The sequence below is a fragment of the Rhamphochromis sp. 'chilingali' genome, assembly GCF_963969265.1.
Source record: "Rhamphochromis sp. 'chilingali' genome assembly, chromosome: 17".
Classification (NCBI taxonomy): domain Eukaryota; kingdom Metazoa; phylum Chordata; class Actinopteri; order Cichliformes; family Cichlidae; genus Rhamphochromis; species Rhamphochromis sp. 'chilingali'.
The window spans coordinates 27,135,580-27,157,408 of NC_137944.1; the positions used below are offsets into that span (position 1 = coordinate 27,135,580).

Below are 21,829 nucleotides of genomic sequence, written 5' to 3' on the forward strand. Positions count from 1 at the left end.
TTATTTTTCTTAATTAAATAATCTTATTCAATTTATTTTATTTTTTATTCTTTTGACGATGTCTTAATATATAAACAGACATCTACTGCTTTCCATGCCAAATAGTAGCGTAATACTTTTATAAATATTTTATTAAATTGTGTCTTTAATCTTTCTTCATATATTTGTGCATTTTGTGCACTTATTTAATTTTTATATATTTCATGTATTCACTGTATATATAATTTTTAGATATAGTACATTTGAATTTATTTTTTATATATATTTATATTTTATGTTCTACAGGTTTCTCTGCGTTTATGCATCGTCACAAAAAGTCTCGCGTGATCTGGACTCAGCGTTAGCGTTAGATAGCGTGAGGTCGAGCGTTAACTACCCGTGAATGTCGACAAAGCGCACTATTTAGCACAATTAACACAGAGAGAGAGATGTCTCCGAGTAAATATGTTATGCAGTGTGAGCGTGTAGTCCGAGCGCCTTGCCTCTCGTAAAGGTACGGTGGGCCTGTTTTGTTCGCTAAGTTGGTTTCGGTGCCGCTGCTAACAGGCTAGGTGGCTAACACTCGGTCAGCGCACTAAACCAGGAAGGAGGGACCCGACGACCAGGCAGCCTGGCCTCAGAGGTTGGTCTACTTCTGCAGACATTTATTCTTAAAAAACGCTTCTCGTCCATTCGTGTGGAAACGCGAACAAGGTAAGCGAGTTTGATTTTGTGGTTGCGCTAATAGGTGGCGAAAAATTAGTAACGTGTTCATTAACGTTGTTGCCTGCAGGGGAAGTATCGATAGCTGCAATCGGTTTTTACTGGACTCCACGGTTGGGGTTGTACATTAAAACAAACCAATCGTTAACACATCGATGTTTAATGTCATTTTGTAAAGATTTTTCTTTCTTTTTTCCATCTCTGTGACACCTGCTCTCCTAACCTCAGGCAGTCTTCTTGCTTAAAAACGCATTCTTAAATGGTAATGGTTAACAAAATTAGTGAACCGATCGAACTCGAGGTTAAAGATGAGTGCTAGTATCCACGCTGACCACGCTTGTTCAAGCGCAAAATGAAATTTGGCTTTTTATGGAGTAGTTATAGGGCTTATTGGTGCATATTGTATAATGCAAAGAGTGACACAAATCCAACACTATTTAAAGGTAACTGAGCATAGACATATAAAATAAATGGCTATAGGCTACGCCTAAGGGTATTTTAGTGCAATCTTACCAACTTGCATTACTCCCACAAATCCAGCCATGTTGTGAAACCCCATTAATTCTCGCCCCTGAACAGCTAACAAGGTGAGGAGTTGACCCACAGTAACATATATTCAGGACTTACCATGAAGTCCTGTAATTTGGCTCATTTTCATGAAAGATGCCTCCCTTTTTTCCTTTCTCTATCTAAAAGCAAAGTTGAGCCACACACTGTAGCTCCTGCAACCTCAATGGTATTAATAAGCTTGTCCTCCATTTCTTACCCCAGCTTGTAGGTTTACACTATACATAATGAAATAGATGTTTTTTTTACTGAAGTTCTAATATTTTAACCCACACTAAATGCGTATTCACCTCTATTGGAGTCAGCCGTCATGTGACACCAATACAAATGACTACCAAATTTGCCTCAGTTTACATTACTGCACATACATGCATTGCATGCAACTGCATTGTCTGCTAGTCTTTCAGTTGCTGCCTACATTGGATCTACATTGTTGATTTGACACAAGTTTTTACGCCAGATGTCCTCATTCGTCAGGGCTTGTCGAACCAGGTGTTTCATGTGTAAGTGTTAACTATTATAGGTTAAAAGACAAAAAAAAAAACCCCACAGAAAACCGAGAACAGTCAGTTCGACAAAGTTTAAAATAGGGAATGCAAATATTGTACATGTCTTTAGGATGTATGTGAAACCATTAATCACATTTTGCATGTCACTGTGCATGCCAAATATCCTTCCACAACATACTAACTAGAGATGTCCGATACCGATACCGATATCATAAATTTGGATATCTGCCGATACCGATATGAATCCGATATAGTGTTTTTTAATCAACAAAACTGTTTTTTAAAATATCTTGCTGCATTTTGCAAGTCTGCAAGTTCATACTCAAGTTTAAAACAACAACTACACTAAAGCTATTCTGTTATACCTATATACAAAAAAAATATTTCATAGTTCAGCAATACTGATCAATCTAATAAACTTAAACCTACACCATCCTCACTATTCTGGTATTTTAAAGAGTACTTAGCGTAAATATTAAGCAACCTAACTAATAGGGTTCCAACTCCCAGCAACAACAAAAATAAATAAATAAAAAATAGGGAACCACCCCTCACGCTCCACCTCATGATGCTTAATCGACGTAATCAACCTTAATTTGATGAAGTGTGAAAAAAATGCACAGAAATCAATTATTTTTCAAGAAATATTAAATAGATTCAACATCTTTCTTCAACAAAATTGCAGACTGCACAGATGGTACCTTCCCAAAGTAAAAAGTACTATAGCTTACTAGGGTATATATATTAGACTTAATAGTCACTATATACAGTAATTGACTTCTATTCATTTTACATCAAATTAAAACTTTGGGTGTCAGATAATTATTTATTAAAAGCTCGACATTTTAAATGAGAATAAGAAAGAAAAGTATGTCTTTGTGCCCCCTTTTCCCTGTTAATGCCCTATCGGCCCCCCTGGCTAAACTTTGCTAGATCCGCCCCTGCACAGTTACCAGCCGTCAGCTACGTAGAAAAAGATCCTCGAGTAGAAAGTAATATTAAATAAATTCTAACAACAGCTTATCAAGCTTAAACGTGCTGCTGTTGTTCAGCCGCTGGTTTCCTCTTTCTGGTGCAAAGTGGGCCAAAAACAAACAAGAGACACGGACTCGCGACAGAAAAGCCGATCAGCTGATCGTTAAGCAGTTTCACGATTGAAGTAGCAGCCGGAGAGCGAGAGGCAGTCGCTTGTTAAGCTTAACGCAGGAATGCTTTACAAACATTCAGAGATGGACTTACACACTTGCTTTACTTCTCTCGGGATAACTTTGTCGGAGATGAAATGCCGGGTTGCTAGCGAAGCTCCACATGCTATCCAGACCACCGACAGGTCCCGCATGCCACAGCCGCTCTATCACGTGATGCATACTGCTCCGACGTGCTAACGTTCTGAGGTGAGTTACGGCGTGTTGCAAGTTTTGTGAGGTGCTTTCGTGATATTTAATGGATCGGATTACATTTTTTATTTTTCTCCGATATCCGATCCAGTAATTTAGGTCAGTATCGGACCGATACCGATACGTAATATCGGATCGGTCCATCTCTAATACTAACCCCACGTTGCTTTTCGATGCGTCTGCTGGGGTATGAATGTGTGTGAATGTTAGCTAGAAAGCAGTTGGTAGGAAAAGGCATAGAACAAAGTGCTTCTATGAAGAAGTGAATGAGGCAAGTTGTGTAACACGCTTTGAGTGCTCAGGTAGAGTAGAAAAGCGCTGTATAAGAACCAGTCTATTTACCATTTACTTTGTATTTAAAATTGCACAAAGTCAGAAAAGTTTACCGAGTGCGGTTAAATGGTTTATTATCCAAGTTTCTGTGCAGATGGTGATTATGCATCCCTTTGGTTGTGCGGTACCGTTGGATCAGTCTGACAGAGCCAAACCTTCTGATCTTTTTCTTTATCATAGTACAGCATAACAGTTGGCATGGCTGCTATCATTGCCAATGAGAGAGGGAGGGGCTTAACCTGTCTGGTGTTGCGTTTGGATTGTAATATGTGTGAACCAAAAGGTAACTGCTGTTTGCGAATTAATAAAATTAGAATCAGTTATTTAACAAGACTAGTGTTTCTTGTGTTGACTAGTAACGCACACATCCCTAGTTTAAAGTAATGGTGAATAAAACATGAAGTTTATTTAGTTACTTTTTATTAGAGTCAGAAAATAGGATGGTATAAGATTTTCTCGTTGGTAAATATCCTGTCAATTACAAGTTGTTAGCCAATAGTAATGTCGTGTCTTCAGTTATACAGTCAGAGCAACCCCATGCACGTCCAGTGGCGTTCAACAGCGCCAGGCTTCCTTTGCTTTAGCTTGTTTGACCCCAGTTGGAGAGAAGAGGTATCACAATGGTTGTTATCAGTTTTCTTTCTGCTTCAGGCTCTGTACATGCTCACATAAAAAAGGGTGCTTTGCGGGTCATGTGACCCTTGTTCTGAGCAAAATGATCAATGTGAGTGTCACCGCCACCAGTCAGATATGTTATCAAACGGTTATTACCAATGAAATTCAACTCTGTTGCAAATAAGACAAAATTAATGCTGCTGAAAATTGTTAATCTTGAAATTTATCATATAGAGTGGTAAAATAAAGCTTTTGATTTAAGTATTTTTGTCACTGACTGCTCTCTCTGCTGCTGCTGTTGATTTCTAAGTGGTGGCTGCAACTTAGATCCCTGAAACTTAAAAAGTTGTTTTCTCTATGTTTTTTAGGAGCAGTAGCTGCAGCAGTGTTTAAAAGAAAAAGAAAAAAGACGTAGCAGCAAGTTAGAATCAAGTATAAAGGCATTTATTCATTTGCTCCTTCACCAATTTAACACCTTGTCACAGCAAGACGTCATTCAGTGGTTTTAGTGATGTATTGCTCAACACTGAAGCTCAGTACTGAAATACTTAAGAGTGAAGACGCCATTTTGAAATCACCTAATTTAACATGATTTGTTATTCTGGTTCTTCCAGTTTTCACCCATGGATATTTTCCCCTCGCAGCTTCAGTTAGTTTCATTCTTCGCTCATCGTGCTTATAACCGTCAAGCAGCACTTTTTGCTTTTCAGAGTAACCCCAAACCACTTCTACATTATTTATTGCACATTATCTGATAGTTGAGTCGGGGCACGAGAAACACTTTGACATTCAGAGATGGTGTGCGGTGAAAGAGCTGAAGTTATTTGTGCTTGTTTTCACTTCCTTTTTTTGGTCTGGGCCAGTGTGGGTGACGCTTTAGTAGCATACAGTAGGTAATGTTGTGAGAGTCACCTTGCTTTAATTATCATTCAAAACATACATAAAGTCTGCAAAGGGGGCAGACTCAGGGGTGCTGCTTCTGTGAATATAAACTCTTTATAAACTCGCAGCTTTTATAAGCTTAGATTTGCATAAACAGTTTCTTAATGAGAGACTCACTGCTTACACAGGAACCCTTTCATGCAAGGAGATTGTTTTCTTTCCTTGGTATTAGTCTGATTTTTTATTTTTTTTTCACTGAAGGAATTTTTTGGCTGACCTGAATATTTATCTTTGTTCGAACCGTGGGAACCTCCCCTGTAGGATTTCCTTCATAGGTTTATTCAGGGGACAAAGAAGTATCTGATAATAGGTAGATTCTTCTGAGCAGCCTTGAAAACAAAGCATGCACCAATATCTGATTTGGATCGGATATTACTCAGATTAGGGCTGGGCGATATGACCCAAAATTCATATCTCAATATTTTTTAACTAGATGGTGATATACGGTATATATCTCGATATTTTTTTTAAAGCCATAAAGTAGGAACAAAAAGAGGGTTCATAGTCAAAGCTGTGTCCCAGATGTCACACAGGCACTTTTATTAACATACAGCATAGAAAAAACTACTCAAAATTGTGAGCATTTATTAAATAATAATCCTCCATAAATAAAAGAAAACTGCTGTTTTTGTGTATAACAAAGAGCTCACAATTGTGCAGTTAAAATGTAAACTAAAAGACGCTGAGCATAATAACATAGGCAGATTTCACAGCTGCTCTGTTCCCAACTTCTACTGCGTGACTGACAGCCTGGAGTTTGAAATCCGCTTCGTAACCATAACCATATAGTAACATAGACTATATCGATATAAAGGATATTGTCACATCTTATATCTTGTATAAAAATATCGATATTTTTAAAAGAACTCGATATATCGCCCAGCCCTAACTCAGATCCTGACTTGGAAAAGTAGATCAGACATCACTGTCAATATGCTGATCTTTTAATTTCCGTTCTGTGTTTACTGGCCACCAGCAGCAGGACATTGGTTACTTGTAGGAGAGCTCACAGCAGCAGTTTGGAGGTACTTTCTGCCTGCTACACGGACAGCTTTTCACATTTTTCCTAAATATGCTCATCTTTCTCTCCTCCACACTGTTTTCCACCAACAAAAACACTCCATGGGGAACGTTGAGGCGAGCGAGATGAACAAGCATTTGTTCAAGTACAGTAAAATTAAAAGCTCTGAATTAAAAGTCAAAACCAGCAGTCAGTTTTCTCTCACTTGACGATGATGATGATGGGTCAATCTAACCACTCCCACACACACAAATAATTTTCAAAGCAAGCAGAGGTCCAGGCATGAACCTGTATTGATTATATGTATTGGGTAGATTCAAATAGGAATTATGTTAAATTTAACACGTTAAAGAGAGGAAGTGACCACCTTGATTGATGAGCGATCTCCAGTCACTTTGATTATTTGGATCATCATACATCGCTGCAAGCTGTTGATTGACTAAACTGCCACAAGCAAAAACCCAGCAACCTCGTGGTAGCCAGGGGTGAAAAACAGGGCAAATGGAAGAGATGAAAAATGAAAGTCAGAAATGACTCATTGACTCAGTAAAGGCTTTATGGGCTTATTGCCATGGTTTAAGCCCTGAGAAATTTAACATGAGAAAAACAAAGTAGTGAATCAGAGAAATAATGCGCCAATAAACTTCTCCTCCTTACAACCCTGCAGGAAATTGCTGCTTTTAACTGAGAAGCAGGCTTTGTTTCATCTGCTGTCTGTCCCACAGACAGAAAAAAAAGACTGAGACAGGCAGCCTTCAACCTGGTCACTACTTTTTACGATGGCCTGTGTAGATAAACAATAATCTTTGTTTCACAGACAAATGGAAAAATGGAAACAAAACAAATTGCAATTTGAAGGAACCCTGAAAAGGGAAAAGGCATGGGTTCTTTTGAAGTAAAATCAGCCATTGAGCATTCTCAAGTTTGGGGGAAAAAAACAAGTGAGGACCTTTTGTGCCCTAGATTTGCACAAATGAAGAAAACTCAAGTGGTCTGCAGTGGTGGTCTAAAAACCTGCATGAAAAACCTTTGTTTAGCAGGTAGAAAGTGGCGTCTCTTCAAACCACAACATTCGGTTAAACCCCCCCCCCCACAGTTGTCATTTCATTGCTGTCTCAAAGTGAGATCTTAAAGGCTTCAGACTTTAGAGATGACAGTTTGACGTGTCATTATCACCCAGGATGCTGCCTCTTAAACATCCTCCTTAGTTCCTGTTGCTGTAAACGAGTTCTCTGCGCTTTACTGCACAAAAGCAGCTCCGCCCGCTACATGCCTGCTGCTTTCTGAGAGTTTGAAAAACACTTGAAACACCCCTGCACCCAATTTAAAGTTAGTGGAGGGTAAAAATACTTGTTACTTTATCAGAAACTGGCTTGTAGATGAGTTAATTCACAATTCACAAAGTGTGGGCTGAGAGAGGTGGATTACAAAAATCTTTTATGTTGTTGATTAAATATTTACGTCTAAAAAAATACTAATGAAAAGTCATAAAACAAAAGCAAAGCTGTTGATTTTTTTTTTTTTAAATTTACCAATAATAATCCTGCTTATTGATAGGAAAATGGAGAGGTGGCTATCAGCAAGCAAAAAGAGCCATAAACGGGGAAAAAAACTGAAAGAAATTCATCATAACATCACAATAAAACTGTGGCTTGTGATTAAAGTAAATTGGGACACGGCGTACTTAAATTTAGGAATTGTTGCTGTAGATAAAGAAAGTCTCATCGTCTTATCCTGCAGTGTTGGGATAAAACACCATCTGCATCCCCCAAAGGCTTCTTTAATCCCTCACCTCCTCGGAGGTTTCTGTCAGCGTTGATTAATTAGTTATTTTTGGAGTTGAGGTTACTTAACAGGAGACGGCGTCTGTTTACTTCACTGCTGCTCTTTAACTGTCGCACAAAACAATGTTTAGTAGAAGTGGTAAGATTAAAAAAGAAAGAAAGAAGTAATTCAGCGATGAATAGTGTTGGACAAGCTGTCTTAAAGAAAAAATCTACTTGTTGAATTCAGAAGCATTAAAAACCCTTGTTATTATTGCAGTAACTATGGCAACAACCTTTAGGGGTGCATGATTAAACTACCAATCAGTTATTTTGGGGCAGTCTCGATTACTGAACATGATTTTTCATTAACTCAACAAAAGATTAATTTTCAAAGCGGATTTTCTTGAACTTCAGCTCTAACTCGAATAAAGAAGTACTGAAGTCACAGGTTCGCAACGCCACTCCCTCAAGAGCAACCGGTGCTCTCCTGGCCTGCAGCTGCTGCACGAAAATTTTAAGAGCAGGTGGTAATCATGAATTTCCCTCTGGCTTTCGTAACCCTTCTGATAGATCAGTCGTGTTTGAGATTAAAATCACCCAGCCCTATCATCACTGTGTGTTTAACTGTCAGTTAAGACAAACCTTTAAAGGGTTGTTATACATCTAGAAATTTGATCCTTTATTAGAAAAAGGCGATGAAGGAAAAAAAAAAAGAGCTTAAAGTTTGGAAGGTCTTAAAACATTTTAAATGTCACCTGTTATTTTTCAAAATTTGTAATTTGCAGTCTTAAATAGCAGCAATATTTATATTTGTAGCTAGTAATGATTAGCATGTTAGATTTTAAAAAGGACGAGAAACTTAAATAGTGATCAGTTGATGTTGATTTACTTTCTTTGTATAATTATTATTATATCGTTATAAAAAATAATTTTGAGTAATTTTTTAACCCATCCATATGTCCCTTTTCTGCTGCTTATCTTTCTGCTCCTCTTCAGCAACAGCCTGAATATCTTTTGTGCACAGAAGCTCTTCTCCTCCTGTCTCATATTGCTGCCGGCTCTTGTGTATATGTTTACACCTTGATCCAGCTGTCTGCTGCGGTCTTTAAGCTGGCCCATTGGCCTTGGTTTGTTGCCACTGAGTTGGTTGTGATTTATTTTCATGACAGTTCAAGGTCATGGGGGGCCGCAGGGTCTTGGTGATGGGTAAGAAGGTGTTGCGCACATTATTCAGTGTCTATCTGTCAGCAGGTTTTGAAGTGTTTAGCTGCGTAGTCCTGATATATGTTTGTTTCATTTGATGTTTGCCCGACATTCTGTGTTCAAGTAGCTGTGTTCTGTGTTTTTTTTTTTTTTTTTTTTTTTTTTTTCCCCAGGAAAGCAATACTTTTACTGGCCTGAGATCAAAGATGTCAAAGCCTCCAAATTCTCCTGCTCGGTCCCGCTCCAGATCCAGGTCTAGGTCCAGATCCAGGTCCTACTCCAGATCCCACTCTAGAAGCCGCTCAAGATCCAGAAAACGTCGTTACAGGTAAACATTTGACTGAACCTTTGGGTCACAAATATCAGTTTTTACATACTTTGACCTCATAATTAAATAAATAATTGATGGATGGATGGATATCAAAAACAAGGAAAGCATATATTAGGTTGAATATAAATAAATATTTCAGTATGGCTCAGCAGGGTGGCGTTTTTCTGATATGTGCTGCTTGTGCTGGATATTGACACTTATATGACTCCAAATTGACACATTAGGAGGTGCATATGCTTGCTGCCAGCTGAGTCAACTAGTAAGAGTATAATATATAAAGAGCATACTGTAAATGTAGGCTTGCCAAGAGGTCACACACATAAATTACGGTATATTAAAAAAAAAAAAGTTGAAGTGAGATGAAATTAAAACTTATAAGATAAAAATATTAAAAATAAGACCACTCTTTCCATTCCGGCTGCCAGATAAGATCAGTTTTAAGTTATCAGATCACTTGAGTCTTAAGATAGCTGGTATTCTCTTAACTTACTGGTTGTAAGTTAAGAGCTGGTTTTGTTTAGCTGGCTCTTCTCTGCTGTCGAGTAAGTCAACCAGTAAGATTGCGTGTACAGTAATTATTGTCGACAATATCGGGAATAAATAAATGTATTGTGTTAGAGCTCTGACTTAAAAGAGGAGGAAGAGGAAGAAGTGGAGTTGAGTAAGAAGAGAGCGCAATGAGGAAGAAATACATGATAAAATATACAAATGTTAAATGGTCGAATATAATTTAAAAGGGGTGATCTTTAAATTAAAAACGAACTCATAATTAACACTTTACAGCATTTTTTTAAAACTATATTTCGTGTAAAGTTCATCAGATCTCATTTATCCTTCATAATTCTCGGGTATCTGGACTATCCCATTAGAAATCCATTGTGGTGTAGAGGGTTAGATGATAGAAGGCTTAGAGGGGAGTGTCTGCCCATTTCTAAAGGAGGTCAAAGCATTCATTTCCAGTAATCTTGCCTAGTTTGACAAACTGGACCTTGTTTGTTTTGGAACATATGATGTTTGGCATATGATGCAAGTAATAGTTGCTGTCATAGATTTTGGCATTTACTATCTAAAGAAAATTCAGTCAAAAATGAGTGCAAGTGGAGTGTATTTGTGTACAAAGGTCTTTGTGGCTTTGGTGTTTACTGAGTACGAAGTAACAAGGAAATGCTCGGCTCGTGTTTCACTCACTATCTGATTCGGCTCATCTTTCAGTGAAGCACTCATGCAAAGGGCTGAGCGGTTTCAGTGAAGATCGTTTCTTCCTAAATTATCTCTCACAAATACAGATGTTTTGCAGCTGCATGTATTTGTGTAGTATGCAGCATTTGCTCAGGTTCACTCTGTGGGTCCTTCAGCCTTGACTCAACGCAGCTCATTCTAGGTTTGATTTGCATGATTTGTTTTTAAGCAGTTTGCATCAGCGCACCTTCACTCTAAAAATCTACCGGCGTGCCTTTCTATTTCCAGTCTGCCTGTTTTTGGAGCCAATAAACACATTCAGAGACAGTTGTTAGATTGTTTTCTTTTTTCTTCTTGCCGTATTGAATATCAATGATTTTTCAAAGCAGGAAATAGAAGATAAGTCACCACTCTTGGCCTTGTTGTTATCTCCCTCCCTTTCTGATGCCTCCTCCCTCTGGGTCTACTCGTTTTTCCGACACATTCATTAAGGCCCTCGTGTGCGAACAAGTGTTGTTTTTTTTCCCGTCTTGTATTTGATGCAGCCGAGTCCACAACAGCTCTGTTTCAATGAAAAGGTCCAAGGGGTAAGCAGAGAAGATTTGTTTTCTTTTTCCAGGAGAGATAATCTGTGTTGCATGAGTAAAAGTTTGACTTTGATTTTATCTGGAATGTGTAGGTGAAGTTCCTTAAGTAATTTTGTTGTTAATGTAACCGTTTGCTGAAATGGAACTCTTTTAATCACGGAGATCTTTAATGTCTGTTTTAGTTTACATGTGAGCAACCTGCTGCTCCTTCCAATCAGGCCACAGTGCTCAGTAACTGAGCTCCTGTTGGAGTGTGCACCTACATTAGGGTCTGTGGACCACTATGGTCCGTTTTGTAGCCTCGGAGATCCACGAGTGAATAAAGGTTTTGTGTGACATCCGAGTCTCAAAGGTTACCAGAGCAAAAAGACCTGTTCTTGATTTGGGCTCCATCTGCTGGTCAGGCTGCTGAGGTGTTACTCCTGTATTATGAATCAGTATAAATTTAAGCATTTAACTTGGAGGGCTTCAACTTATTGCTTTCAATGTCTATTTTCTGAGTTGGTTGTTTTTGGCTTGTAAGATGATGATTGTTGCTTAATTTGTTCAGCAGCAGCCCAAACAAAATATAAAGTTTTAAAGCAGACCAGGAAATAATCACATTAAATAATAATTTGTGCAACGGTGACAGTTTTTCCTGTCTTAGAATGGGACTTTGGGAATGTCTATTTACTGTGTGTGTTGGGATGATTCAGTCCTCCTTTTTTATTCCCTGTTTCTCAGACCTTTAGTTTTTATTAACTGGTGAAAGACCTAAACCTCTTTGGTGGATGCCATTTTTTTTTTTTTTTTTTTTTTTTTACGTGCAGGAATAGATGTTTGTTTTCAAAGCTTTTTGTAGCACCCACAGACTACTAATGCACTAAGATTATAAACCTTTAGGTTTTCAGAAGTTTTCATTCAAATCTTGTATCCACATGTCAAGTAGACCCGGTTGAAATGTGTGATACTTTCCTAAGAAGACAACAGTTTGACAGTGATCTTTTTGTGTTTGGTGTTGTGTGAATTACCTGTACTGACTTGTTCTTAATGTTATGAACAGCTTTTCACATGTATCTCCTCTTCTCTCTCCCCCCTCCTTTTATTCAGTTCTAGGTCTCGTTCCCGTTCTCGCTCGCACTCTCCGTCCTATAGAAACTATCCTTCTCGGGACTATCAGAACAACAGAGGTGGCTTCAGAGGTTACAACAGAGGCTACCGTAGGCCGTACCACTACCGAGGTAGAGGCCGAGGCTATTACCAACGCGGCCATTACCAAAACAGAGGTGGAGGAGGTTATGGCTATAAGGGTAATTGGCAGGGTGGTGGTGGTGGTGGTGGTGGTGGTGGTGGAGGAGGAGGTGGCGGTGGTGGCGGGGGCGGCTGGCATGATCGGCATCATGACCAGGACCACCATTCTCACAGCCCCAGGAGGGGCCGCTCACGCTCCCGTACACCCAGGAAGCGCTCGGGCAGCCGGAGCCGCTCCCGCTACTCTGATCGTTCGTCTTCTGGACGATCCCGCCATTCTAGGCGCTCCAGCTACTCCTCTCGGTCCCGCTCCTCATCCCCACGCCACCGCAGCAGCAAGGGAAAGCCCAGCAACAAGGATGCTAAAGACAAGCCAGTTGAAAGTCAGGTTGAGAAGTCTACTCCGGAACCAGATGGCAGCGTCATCGAGAAGACTTCTGGAGGCAAATGGATTGACTACGACGCAAGCCCCAAACCAACCAGCCCAGAGACTAAGAAAGAGGACGCGCCTTCTGGTCCTGAGGTCAAAGGGCCCACCAGTGGTGGCACTATGTGGAAAACCATCAGCAGTGCATCACCTCCAGCAAAGAGCCCCACAAAGTCTGGACAAACGGCCTCGTTCAGCGGATTTGGATTCTTCTCAAAGGATGATGTCAAAACTACAGATAAGACTGTGATCTCTGCTGCCTTCAAAAAGTATGTCCAGTACTTTATTTTAGATATTGAAATGTAATTATATTATTTTCTCTTTTTATTTTTCCTAACAAATCATGAACGTTATTTGTCTTTCAAACATGTTTAGCTTTTTTCAAAGATCCTTGGAAGAATACAGTTTAAAAAGGAATGAAACATAAGACTCCTGATTTTAAGTGAATTGAAAATGTAGCCGGCTGTTTTCTGAGAGGAAGTTGTATGAAATCCCACTTACTTAAGACGATGGTGTTGACGTGAGTATATAACCATGAAAATGTGAGTCATGGTCTGTACTGTTTGCATTGGGGATGGGCTTTTTTTTTTTTCCATAAGGTTGTTTAAGTCAAATGATGACAAGCATCCTGAAATTTGAATTGGCAGGTGATCTCCAAATTTGGTTGTAGTGCTTGTGTTTGTCTGCCTTCAGTCTCTTGAGGAAAGTGAAGGGTAGTTCAAGCTTTTATTTAAAAAAAAAAAACACACTAACTGGGGAATTAAATTAGTGGTCCTGGTTCTTAAAAGCAAATGTAGAAGTGCCTTAAACCTGTTTTAAGGCACTATTTTTCTAAATGGCCAGCAAAGGGTGATGTTTAAGGTTGCAATAGACTTCTGGTTCTATAGAAATATGTGAGAAAACAGCCTCAGCCTCCATTATTTTGTGGTGACTTTATGATCAACCCTCAGGCCATGCTGTTTAGAATATGAAGCCAATTTGTAAATTATAATAATTTTTGAGTTAGAAAGGACAATTGTTCAGGATTTGCATGTTGGCTCACGAGTAATTAGCCCCAGGTAATTAGCAAATGAGCATGCTGTCAGATCCACCCCTTCACAAACCAGTGGGAGATGCTGCTGTCTAAAACCCTTTAAGCCATTTTTCTTCAGAAAAAGCAAGGTCTGCTGATGGATATTTGAAAATGAAGTCATGAAATTCAGTAATTATAGAGCTCTGAAGGGGCTTAGTAAACAGCCTAACTGCTAAAGTTGATCTGAAATTAGGTGCTTTAGCTCCTGTCCCTTTAATCGAGGAATTACCTTTTCATATTCTGACCTCAATGACTTTAAACTTTGGCGATGTATATTTGAGCACTGACCATTGTAAAAACAAATGGAGACAAAAATAAGGCCGTACCGTACCAATATGCTTTTATATTGTAAGCTAAAGACCCTACAATAACAGACTCCACTTTGGTCATGTAAATGGAGAGTCTTTTTTTTTTTCACACATTAAGGTTAATTATGGACTTTGACCATTTCTATTTACATTATATATTCTATAGATAGATAGATAGATAGATACAGAAAGAAGGCATACATTTTCATTGCTATGCAGATGACACCCAGCTTTATCTTTTCATGAACTCACACAAGTTAGCTGAACTACAGGAATGTATTAAAAACATTAAGTTTCTCTATGACCTCCAATTTCCTGCTTAGAAGCAGTACAATAACCTCTGATAACTGAGGTTTTTGTATGCGACTCTAAAAATCCCTAACCAGATAGTTACTCTGGGTGGCATTAGCTTGGTCCCCAGTAACACTGTGAGGGATGTTGGAGTCGTTTATTAGACAACTAAACAAATGTGTAGGACTATTATATAATTTGGGCAGTGTATCTAAAATGAGCAATATCCTGTCTCAAAGTGATACTGACAAACTAGCTCATACATTTATTACTTCTAGTCTATTTCTGCCTATAAATACACATTCAGATTCATGATTCTGTTTTATTAAGTGTCATTAAGCGATTTTTCTTTCAGAATAAAAGGTAGTTTCAAGATTATTTGTGATACACAAGTTTGACAGAAATGAAAATGAAAACATTAAGGAAGGACAGAAGGTTGGGTAACAGGAAAATGTCTAATGTTTCAGTAAATAATCTTTTTACAACCTGGTTTTAAGCATGCCCATCCCCAGTGTGTATTGTACCTTTCACTTTCAGCTTGTTAGAACATGTTGCACTTGTGTGGTCTTGTTTTCCCTCTTGCATTATTCATCCCAGTCTGAAATTATTAATTTAAATCGTATTATTGGTTCACTTGGAGGTGCGGGTGCTAAAGTTCACTTTGAATTTCTCTGTTTCAGGTTTATGGCTGAGAACAAAAACAAAAAGCAGGCAGCTGAAAAGGAGAACAGTCGTGAAAAGGAGCAGATCACTGTAGATAGAGAACAAGAGAAAAGTGGCAAAACTGGAGAGCTCTTCAACCTCTCGTCCTTTGGTGACATCAAGGAAGACAAGACTATGCCTTTCTTTGAGGCTGGAGAAGAAGAGTTCCTCAAATCACACGGGATGAAAGAGAGGGACCTTGAGGAGGATGCTGAGGTAAAACCTGCCCTCGTAGCTCGGGACATGTTCGGGAAATGGGGGGACGAGTCAAGCTATTCAACATCTTACCCGTCCATTAAGGAGAAAGTCCGTGTAGACCCCGAAGACATAGACCCCATTGATGATGTGGAGGAGGAGTTGTACCGAAGCCGCAAACATAAGAAAGAGGAGAAGTCCAAGAAGAAGGAGAAGAAAGAAAAGGAGAAGGCCAGAAGGAGTTTGTCCCCACCAACCACTTCAAGAGAGAAAGACCGGCCACTGTTCCCTGGAGCTTTTCCTCCTCGTGAACAATCGCCCGCACCGCGTCTGTTTGCATCAAAAGAAGACTTTGAGCTCAGAATCGCTTCTTTAGATGAACTTCCCAGGTATGTGCAAATAAACTACAAATAAAATGCAACAGCAAACGCGCTCTAGTGTGAACCCTCATGCGCAAAAGAAGACGTCACACACAACGCGCTCTGTTTAGACGCAGAGCAAACAATATTGTTTGACTGATGGCCCTTAATATAAAGACTTCGGACTTTACGTTTCCCAATTTTTGCTTTAAGTTATTTTGTTATTTACATAATAATGTAAATAACCTAATAATTATCCTTATTGCTGTTTTAGAGGAGCGGCGCTTCAAAGGTTAGCTGCAGATTTCTGTCAGAATCTGCAGATTATACAGTACAAATAAAATGTTCACGTTGTCTTCCCAACAGTTTCACTGACATCTACTCTGGATGGCCAGGAAGCGTTCGCGATGTCTTCTCGGGCGCTTCTCCGGAGCTGATAATTGGCGTCTGTCTTGTGTCAGTGATGTAAAAGACGGATTAATGCGACCTGACTGTTCAAACAGCAGTCGCTTTCTAAAACATCAGATATGTATCGGATTCAGTACCACTTATGAAAGTGACCCAGATCGGATTTGAAAATATCGGATTTGTGCCGTTCACACTGTCACACCATGATCGGATATGGGTTGCATAGGGTCAAAAAAAAATCAGATTTGATGCGCTTTCGCCTGCAGTGTGAACGTAGCCTAATGCTCACGGGCAGTAAAGGTGGCACCAGTAATCTTAAAGCTTAGCTGGACACTTTTCTATTTTTAAGATTTCAAACTACCAAACTAGCAAATCTCTCAATAAGGAAAGAAAGAGATGATTTTTATCGGTGTGACGTTTGCATTTTAAACTTCACAGCTTCTTTAAAAACAAAAAATAGCGTCTGTATTTAACACTGATCTCGAAATTTGGTGATTTTAAAAACACAATATTCCAATGCCATTTTTCTTTCTTTCAGACACTTGAAACATGAACAGACTTCCCTAACATTTGTTAGATGTAGTTATTTATTTACTGTTCAGGGAAGTAGTAGACTACCATCTGGTGGACACGCTGTGCATCGTAATTACATGGTTGAAGGGTGTTTCTCTCTTTTTTTTACTCTTGAGTTTTCATTTGTCAGCCATTATAAATGCAGATACCAAATAGCAAACATTTCATCATATATTTGTTCAGCATGTTTGCATTAATCTTTGCTCCTTCCTTCCTGTTTGCTCTTAGCTCCTCCCTCTCTAAAGATCGCCACCTGCCCCGGGAGCTGCTGAATACCACTAAGAAGGATCCAGAATTTCGCTCCATTTTCCAGCACATTCAGTCCACACAGCTCCGTCGCAGCCCGTCTGAGCTGTTCGCTCAGCACATAGTCTCTATTGTGCACTACATCAAAGGTACAGTGTGTTTGCAGTGTCACGTCCGCGCAAAGGTTTGGGCAAACTGATGAGCTCCGACGATTCATTACTTGCATATTAGCGAGTTATCAGCGTTAGTCTTGTGTGTATTTGGAATAATACCTTTCTGTGGTTTGTCTGCAGCTCAACACTTCCACTCCTCTGACATGACTCTAAGTGAGCGCTTTGCCATGTACCAAAGAAAAGCTGCAGAGGCAGAAATGATGAAGCCAAGGAAGAGCCCAGAAATCCACAGGTAGCCTCCAGAAACGACTATCTGATCATTTTTGATTAATTCATCCAAGAATCTCTGTTCTGAAAACTTCCTACAATCACTAATGAGGCTTTTCCCTCGTCTTTTAGGAGAATCGATGTTTCCCCCAGTGCTTTTAAGAGGCACTCTCACCTGTTTGAGGATTTGGAGGAGGCAAGCTACAAGGTGACGAGCCCTTTTGAAATTTGACGTATGTGGAACAAGCAAATCTGAGACAATCCAGAGCAGCAGTGGTTCAGCTTTGTGCTTTTCTTTCAAAGGATGCGTATTTCTAAATCAAAAGAGCCCAATTGTGTTTTATAAGTGCCAAGCAAGCCCCCCAGCCTATGAGATATGGTTATTGATTGGGTATGTACGAACCCAAGCAAAGGCTTAAAGGAAGTGAATTAAGATCCCGAGTCCAAGCCTCTCAAGGGACGATTATCAGTGCCTTTACCTTGTAAGTATTTTTCCTAAAAAGAAAAAAAATCAAGCCACAAAACTGTAAAATTCAGTTTATTTAAATAAGCTACATGCATGCTGCTGGTTTCCACAGATACTTCCACAAATAGCTGTAAGATATAAACATTTTGTTATCATAGTTTTTCTACATTTGTAACAGTTGCAGATTACGGTAACATGTTTCTTGACCACCTGAGGGAACGCAGTATTTGTATAAGTTGTATACAGTGTGGTGCTCTGTGCATTCATTCAAAAATTTCCCATCAGCCCTGTGAACGGCTGCTTTAACTGTTTGCTAAAATCGAATCTCTGCAGGACCCAAGTAAAAAGTTCAAAGGCGACGTGATGGACCTTCGCCTGGATATTGAAAGACGTAAGAGGTTTGCTGGGAAGGAGCGCGACTTCAAGCGTGAAGGGGCCAGGAGCCCGGGAGGCTCCCAGGGACTGAGTAGAGAGAGGTCCTCTGAGAAATCTGGGAAGCACCACAAGAAATCCAAGTTTGTTGTTATTTATTTGACACAGATTCATAACAGCAGTATCAGTATATCCACTGATTCATAACTTAGTTTTAATGACGCACGTCCTTTATTTTTTGTCACCTGCCTTACAGGAAGGGTAAGAAGAAGCGGGATCGCTCTCCTTCCTCTTCTTCCTCCTCATCCTCCCAGTCCCCTTATCCTCCGCCATTCCGAGGCAAAGAATACATGGGGGAAGGGATGGAGCACCCTGAGGAGGGCTTCAGCCACACACGCTATCCACCGCGGGACTACGCTGGCCCTGGTGACCGAGGCCCTCGAGATTATGAGGGCCATGGCATGGAGAGAGGCCGAGGCCGTGGATTTGTAAGTTCCCTTCATCTTTGAATGTCTCCTTGGCTGTTTTTGTTATTGACATGTCATCTTCTTGCGATTTCCTATCCTAATGGCAGTAGACAGTAGACTGCGCTTGTCTGCTCTGTTCCTTCCTCCTAATGCTACGGATCATAATGTGGATGATGACAATAAATGATGATGATGACAGTCTATCATACATATTCCATGCACTACATGGTTTTTATAAAGGTAACGTAGCGCCAGTCAGTGGAAAGTCAGCTCATCACTAAACTCTAATGCCTGTAGTCCGTGTGTGTGTGTGTGTGTGTGTGTGTGTGTGTGTGTGTGTGTGTGTGTTCTTGTCTCATTGTCACAGGACCTAGTTATAATCTTCTCCTCCATCTCGTTAGATATCAAAGAGTTTGTCTCAAGACTGCGAGTTTCAGTCCTGCCTGTTGTTTTTGCTTTCAGTTCCCCAGAGTCAGAGGAAGAGGTTGGAGCAGGGGAAATTACCCCGGCAACAACAGCAATGGAAACCCTGCCAACATAAATCCTCCAGTGCGGCCGCCTGACGAGGAGTGGGACCCTGAATACACCCCCAAGAGCAGGAAGTACTACCTGGTGAGTCTCTGCAGCTGCTAATTGATTTACTGGTGTATTTGAAATGGAGGACATGCAAAGCCGAAAAAGTAGTCCAGTGAACAACAGCTGTTCAGTCAGTGCAAGGCATAATCCAAAATATATACTCACTGCTTTATTAGGTACACCTTTCCAGTATTGAGCTGCACATTCTTTGGCCTTGAGAGCTGCTCTGCTGGATTGTGATTTGGTGACTGGGATCATTTGAGTACTTCTGCCGCTGCAGCCCATCTATGTCACGTGCATTCAGCGATGCTCGTTTGCACGTCTTGTGATTGCTTGAGTTATTGTTTTCTTCCTGTCAACTTAACTCACCAAGACCATTCTACTCTGGCATCAACATGACATTTTCATCCAGAGAACTGCAGCTCGCTGGATGTTTTCTGTTTTTCAGACCGTTCTCTGTAAAGAAAATAGTCTGTAGAGACAGTTGTGTGTAGCTTCTGAAATACTTGAACCACCAATAACCATTTAAATTAAAGTCACCTAAATCACTTTTATTCCTTATTCTGATGCTCAGTTTGAACTTCAACAGGTTGTTTTGACTATGTCTAAATGCCTAAGTGCATCGAGTTGCTGCAATGTGATTGGCTGACTAGATAAGTCTTAAAAAGAAGTTGAGGTTTGCCTAACAGAGTGAGTGCTATTCCTACAAAGTTGATTCTGTTGATCTGGATGTCTAATGTTTTTTATTTGTATTTCTTTTTAAGTTTCTGTTTTCAGTTCAGTTTGAGTGAGTTTGCTCGATCCTGTTCAGCTTTTATTGTTTTCAGCGGTTCAGTTGGTTTATAAATATGATGTAGGAGTAATTTGCCAGAAATTCACTGGAGTTTGTCTGAAAATGTTTTAGCTCCTTCAGAAAAGATTTCAGGTGCTTTGGACTTCTTTGATGTTTAAGCGTGTGTGAATGTTGTGGGATAAATAAATCACATCTTTACACTTTCAGCACGATGATCGCGATGGAGAGAAAACCTGGGTTGATAACCGGGGCAGAGGCCGCGGCTCCTTCCCCACTCGCCGAGGCCGCTTCGTGTACCGGAAGGGAGGCAGCAGCCCGAAGTGGACCCACGACATGTATCAGGGAGGAGAGGAGGGGGAGCTGGCAGACGACAGCCTGGAAGTCGACCATAAAGAAGCCAAGGGCGCCGGGGATGCGCCGAGCCTGAAGCAGTAAAGCTCTCGCTCCATCACCTACATGTAGAAGTCCTATCAGAGCGGTTAGAGTGGTGATGAAGGGGTTAAATTTCTGTTTTTTCCATCTTGCTTCATCTCATGTTTTAACGGTTAACATGTTCAGTGAGTTCTCTGTGTAGAAGCGAAAAGAGGAGCGCAACTGTTACTGTGATTGTTTTTTTTGTTTTGTTTAGGTGTTAAATGGTGAGTTTTGATTTGTGTTTATCGCATCGGCAAAGATTCGAAAAGGTAAAAAATGTTTCCGCGGACACGGCAAAAAAGAAAAGAGATTGTGCCTTAGGAAATAATACGGTCACGTGTCCGTCTGATATGTTTGAAGGTGAAAGCGTGTAGGAGAAATCTGATTAATCTGTTTTGGGGGTTTTTGTTTTGTTTTTTTTAAATGCATGAGACATTTGATTCATACGTTGCTCAACGGGACCAATCGGAGGCAGCTGCCCGGCTCGCTGATTCGCAGACGTGGCGGTCTCCCCGGGCGTTCGTCACTTCTGCTTTCTGAGCTTTTACACGCAGCTCATCAGCAGCTGCTGCATATTCTCGTTGGTTTGTGGATGTTTCCATAGTAAGACGGATGTGTTTTAGACAGAAAACGCGTGAACATTTTTCCGGCGCCGTCATATCTGTTTAGATAAGAGGCCATGTTTGTCTAGATTTTTAATTAAAATAAAATCAGTAGTGTTACATGACATAATCCATGTATAGAATTAGATCTGAAGCTTTGTAATCCTGCAGTTTTACTTGTGTAAAAAAAAAAAAAACTAACTGAAGAGAAATGTGAAGATTTGTGGTGAAAAAAAACAAACATGATGTGATGATTTTAAATGGAATCGACCTGAACTAGCAGAACTAGTTTGGCCACATCTCGCCGCGCCCTTCTCGTCCACGTTCGACTGTACATACTGCATGAATCAAACAGGACTGATTTTGTTCGGTCTGATGCTGAAATCTTTTTTACTGTTCAAGAGCTTTGAACTACCCGTCTTTTAATTTTCAATAAATTTTTCTTTGATTCGGGGCATTTTTGTGAGTGTTTTTTCTTTAGAAAAAGAAATAAATGCAGTTTCAGGGGTATATGTTATTACATGTGGGTTACAGATCACATTGAATATACAAAAACACAAAATCTTCACATAAAGTGTATTATCCTAGAGTTATTTATCGACATCTAAAAACATGTTAAGATTTTTGCATATTTTCATGCCTCTGTGCTAATAAATTCTTGTAATTGCTGTGCATTTAATTTAAAAACTATAAGTATTATTCACACGCAGCTAACTCTAAAAGCAGTACAGTAATCAATCTAAAAGAGACATCAATAATTAAAAACTGCAAAAAGTCTCAAATGACATTATAAAGC

General features: G+C 39.8%; 1 protein-coding gene across 2 annotated transcripts; it reads left to right on the plus strand.

Moving 5' to 3' along the window:
* The first annotated feature begins 319 nt into the window (after nt 1-319).
* On the plus strand, nt 320-21,487 carry thrap3b (thyroid hormone receptor associated protein 3b). Of its 2 annotated transcripts, none has more exons than XM_080862978.1 (11): nt 320-693; nt 9,229-9,383; nt 12,242-13,078; nt 15,161-15,766; nt 16,946-17,112; nt 17,257-17,368; nt 17,476-17,551; nt 18,143-18,324; nt 18,438-18,669; nt 19,111-19,260; nt 20,225-21,487. In XM_080862978.1, exons 2-11 carry the CDS (start codon nt 9,262-9,264, stop codon nt 20,450-20,452), a joined length of 2,712 nt encoding a protein of 903 aa, XP_080719104.1. In that variant the 5' UTR covers nt 320-693; nt 9,229-9,261; the 3' UTR covers nt 20,453-21,487. The 2 variants fall into 2 exon arrangements, with proteins under 2 accessions (XP_080719104.1, XP_080719105.1); XM_080862979.1 differs by having other exon boundaries at nt 320-622.
* Nucleotides 21,488-21,829: the final 342 nt, after the last annotated feature.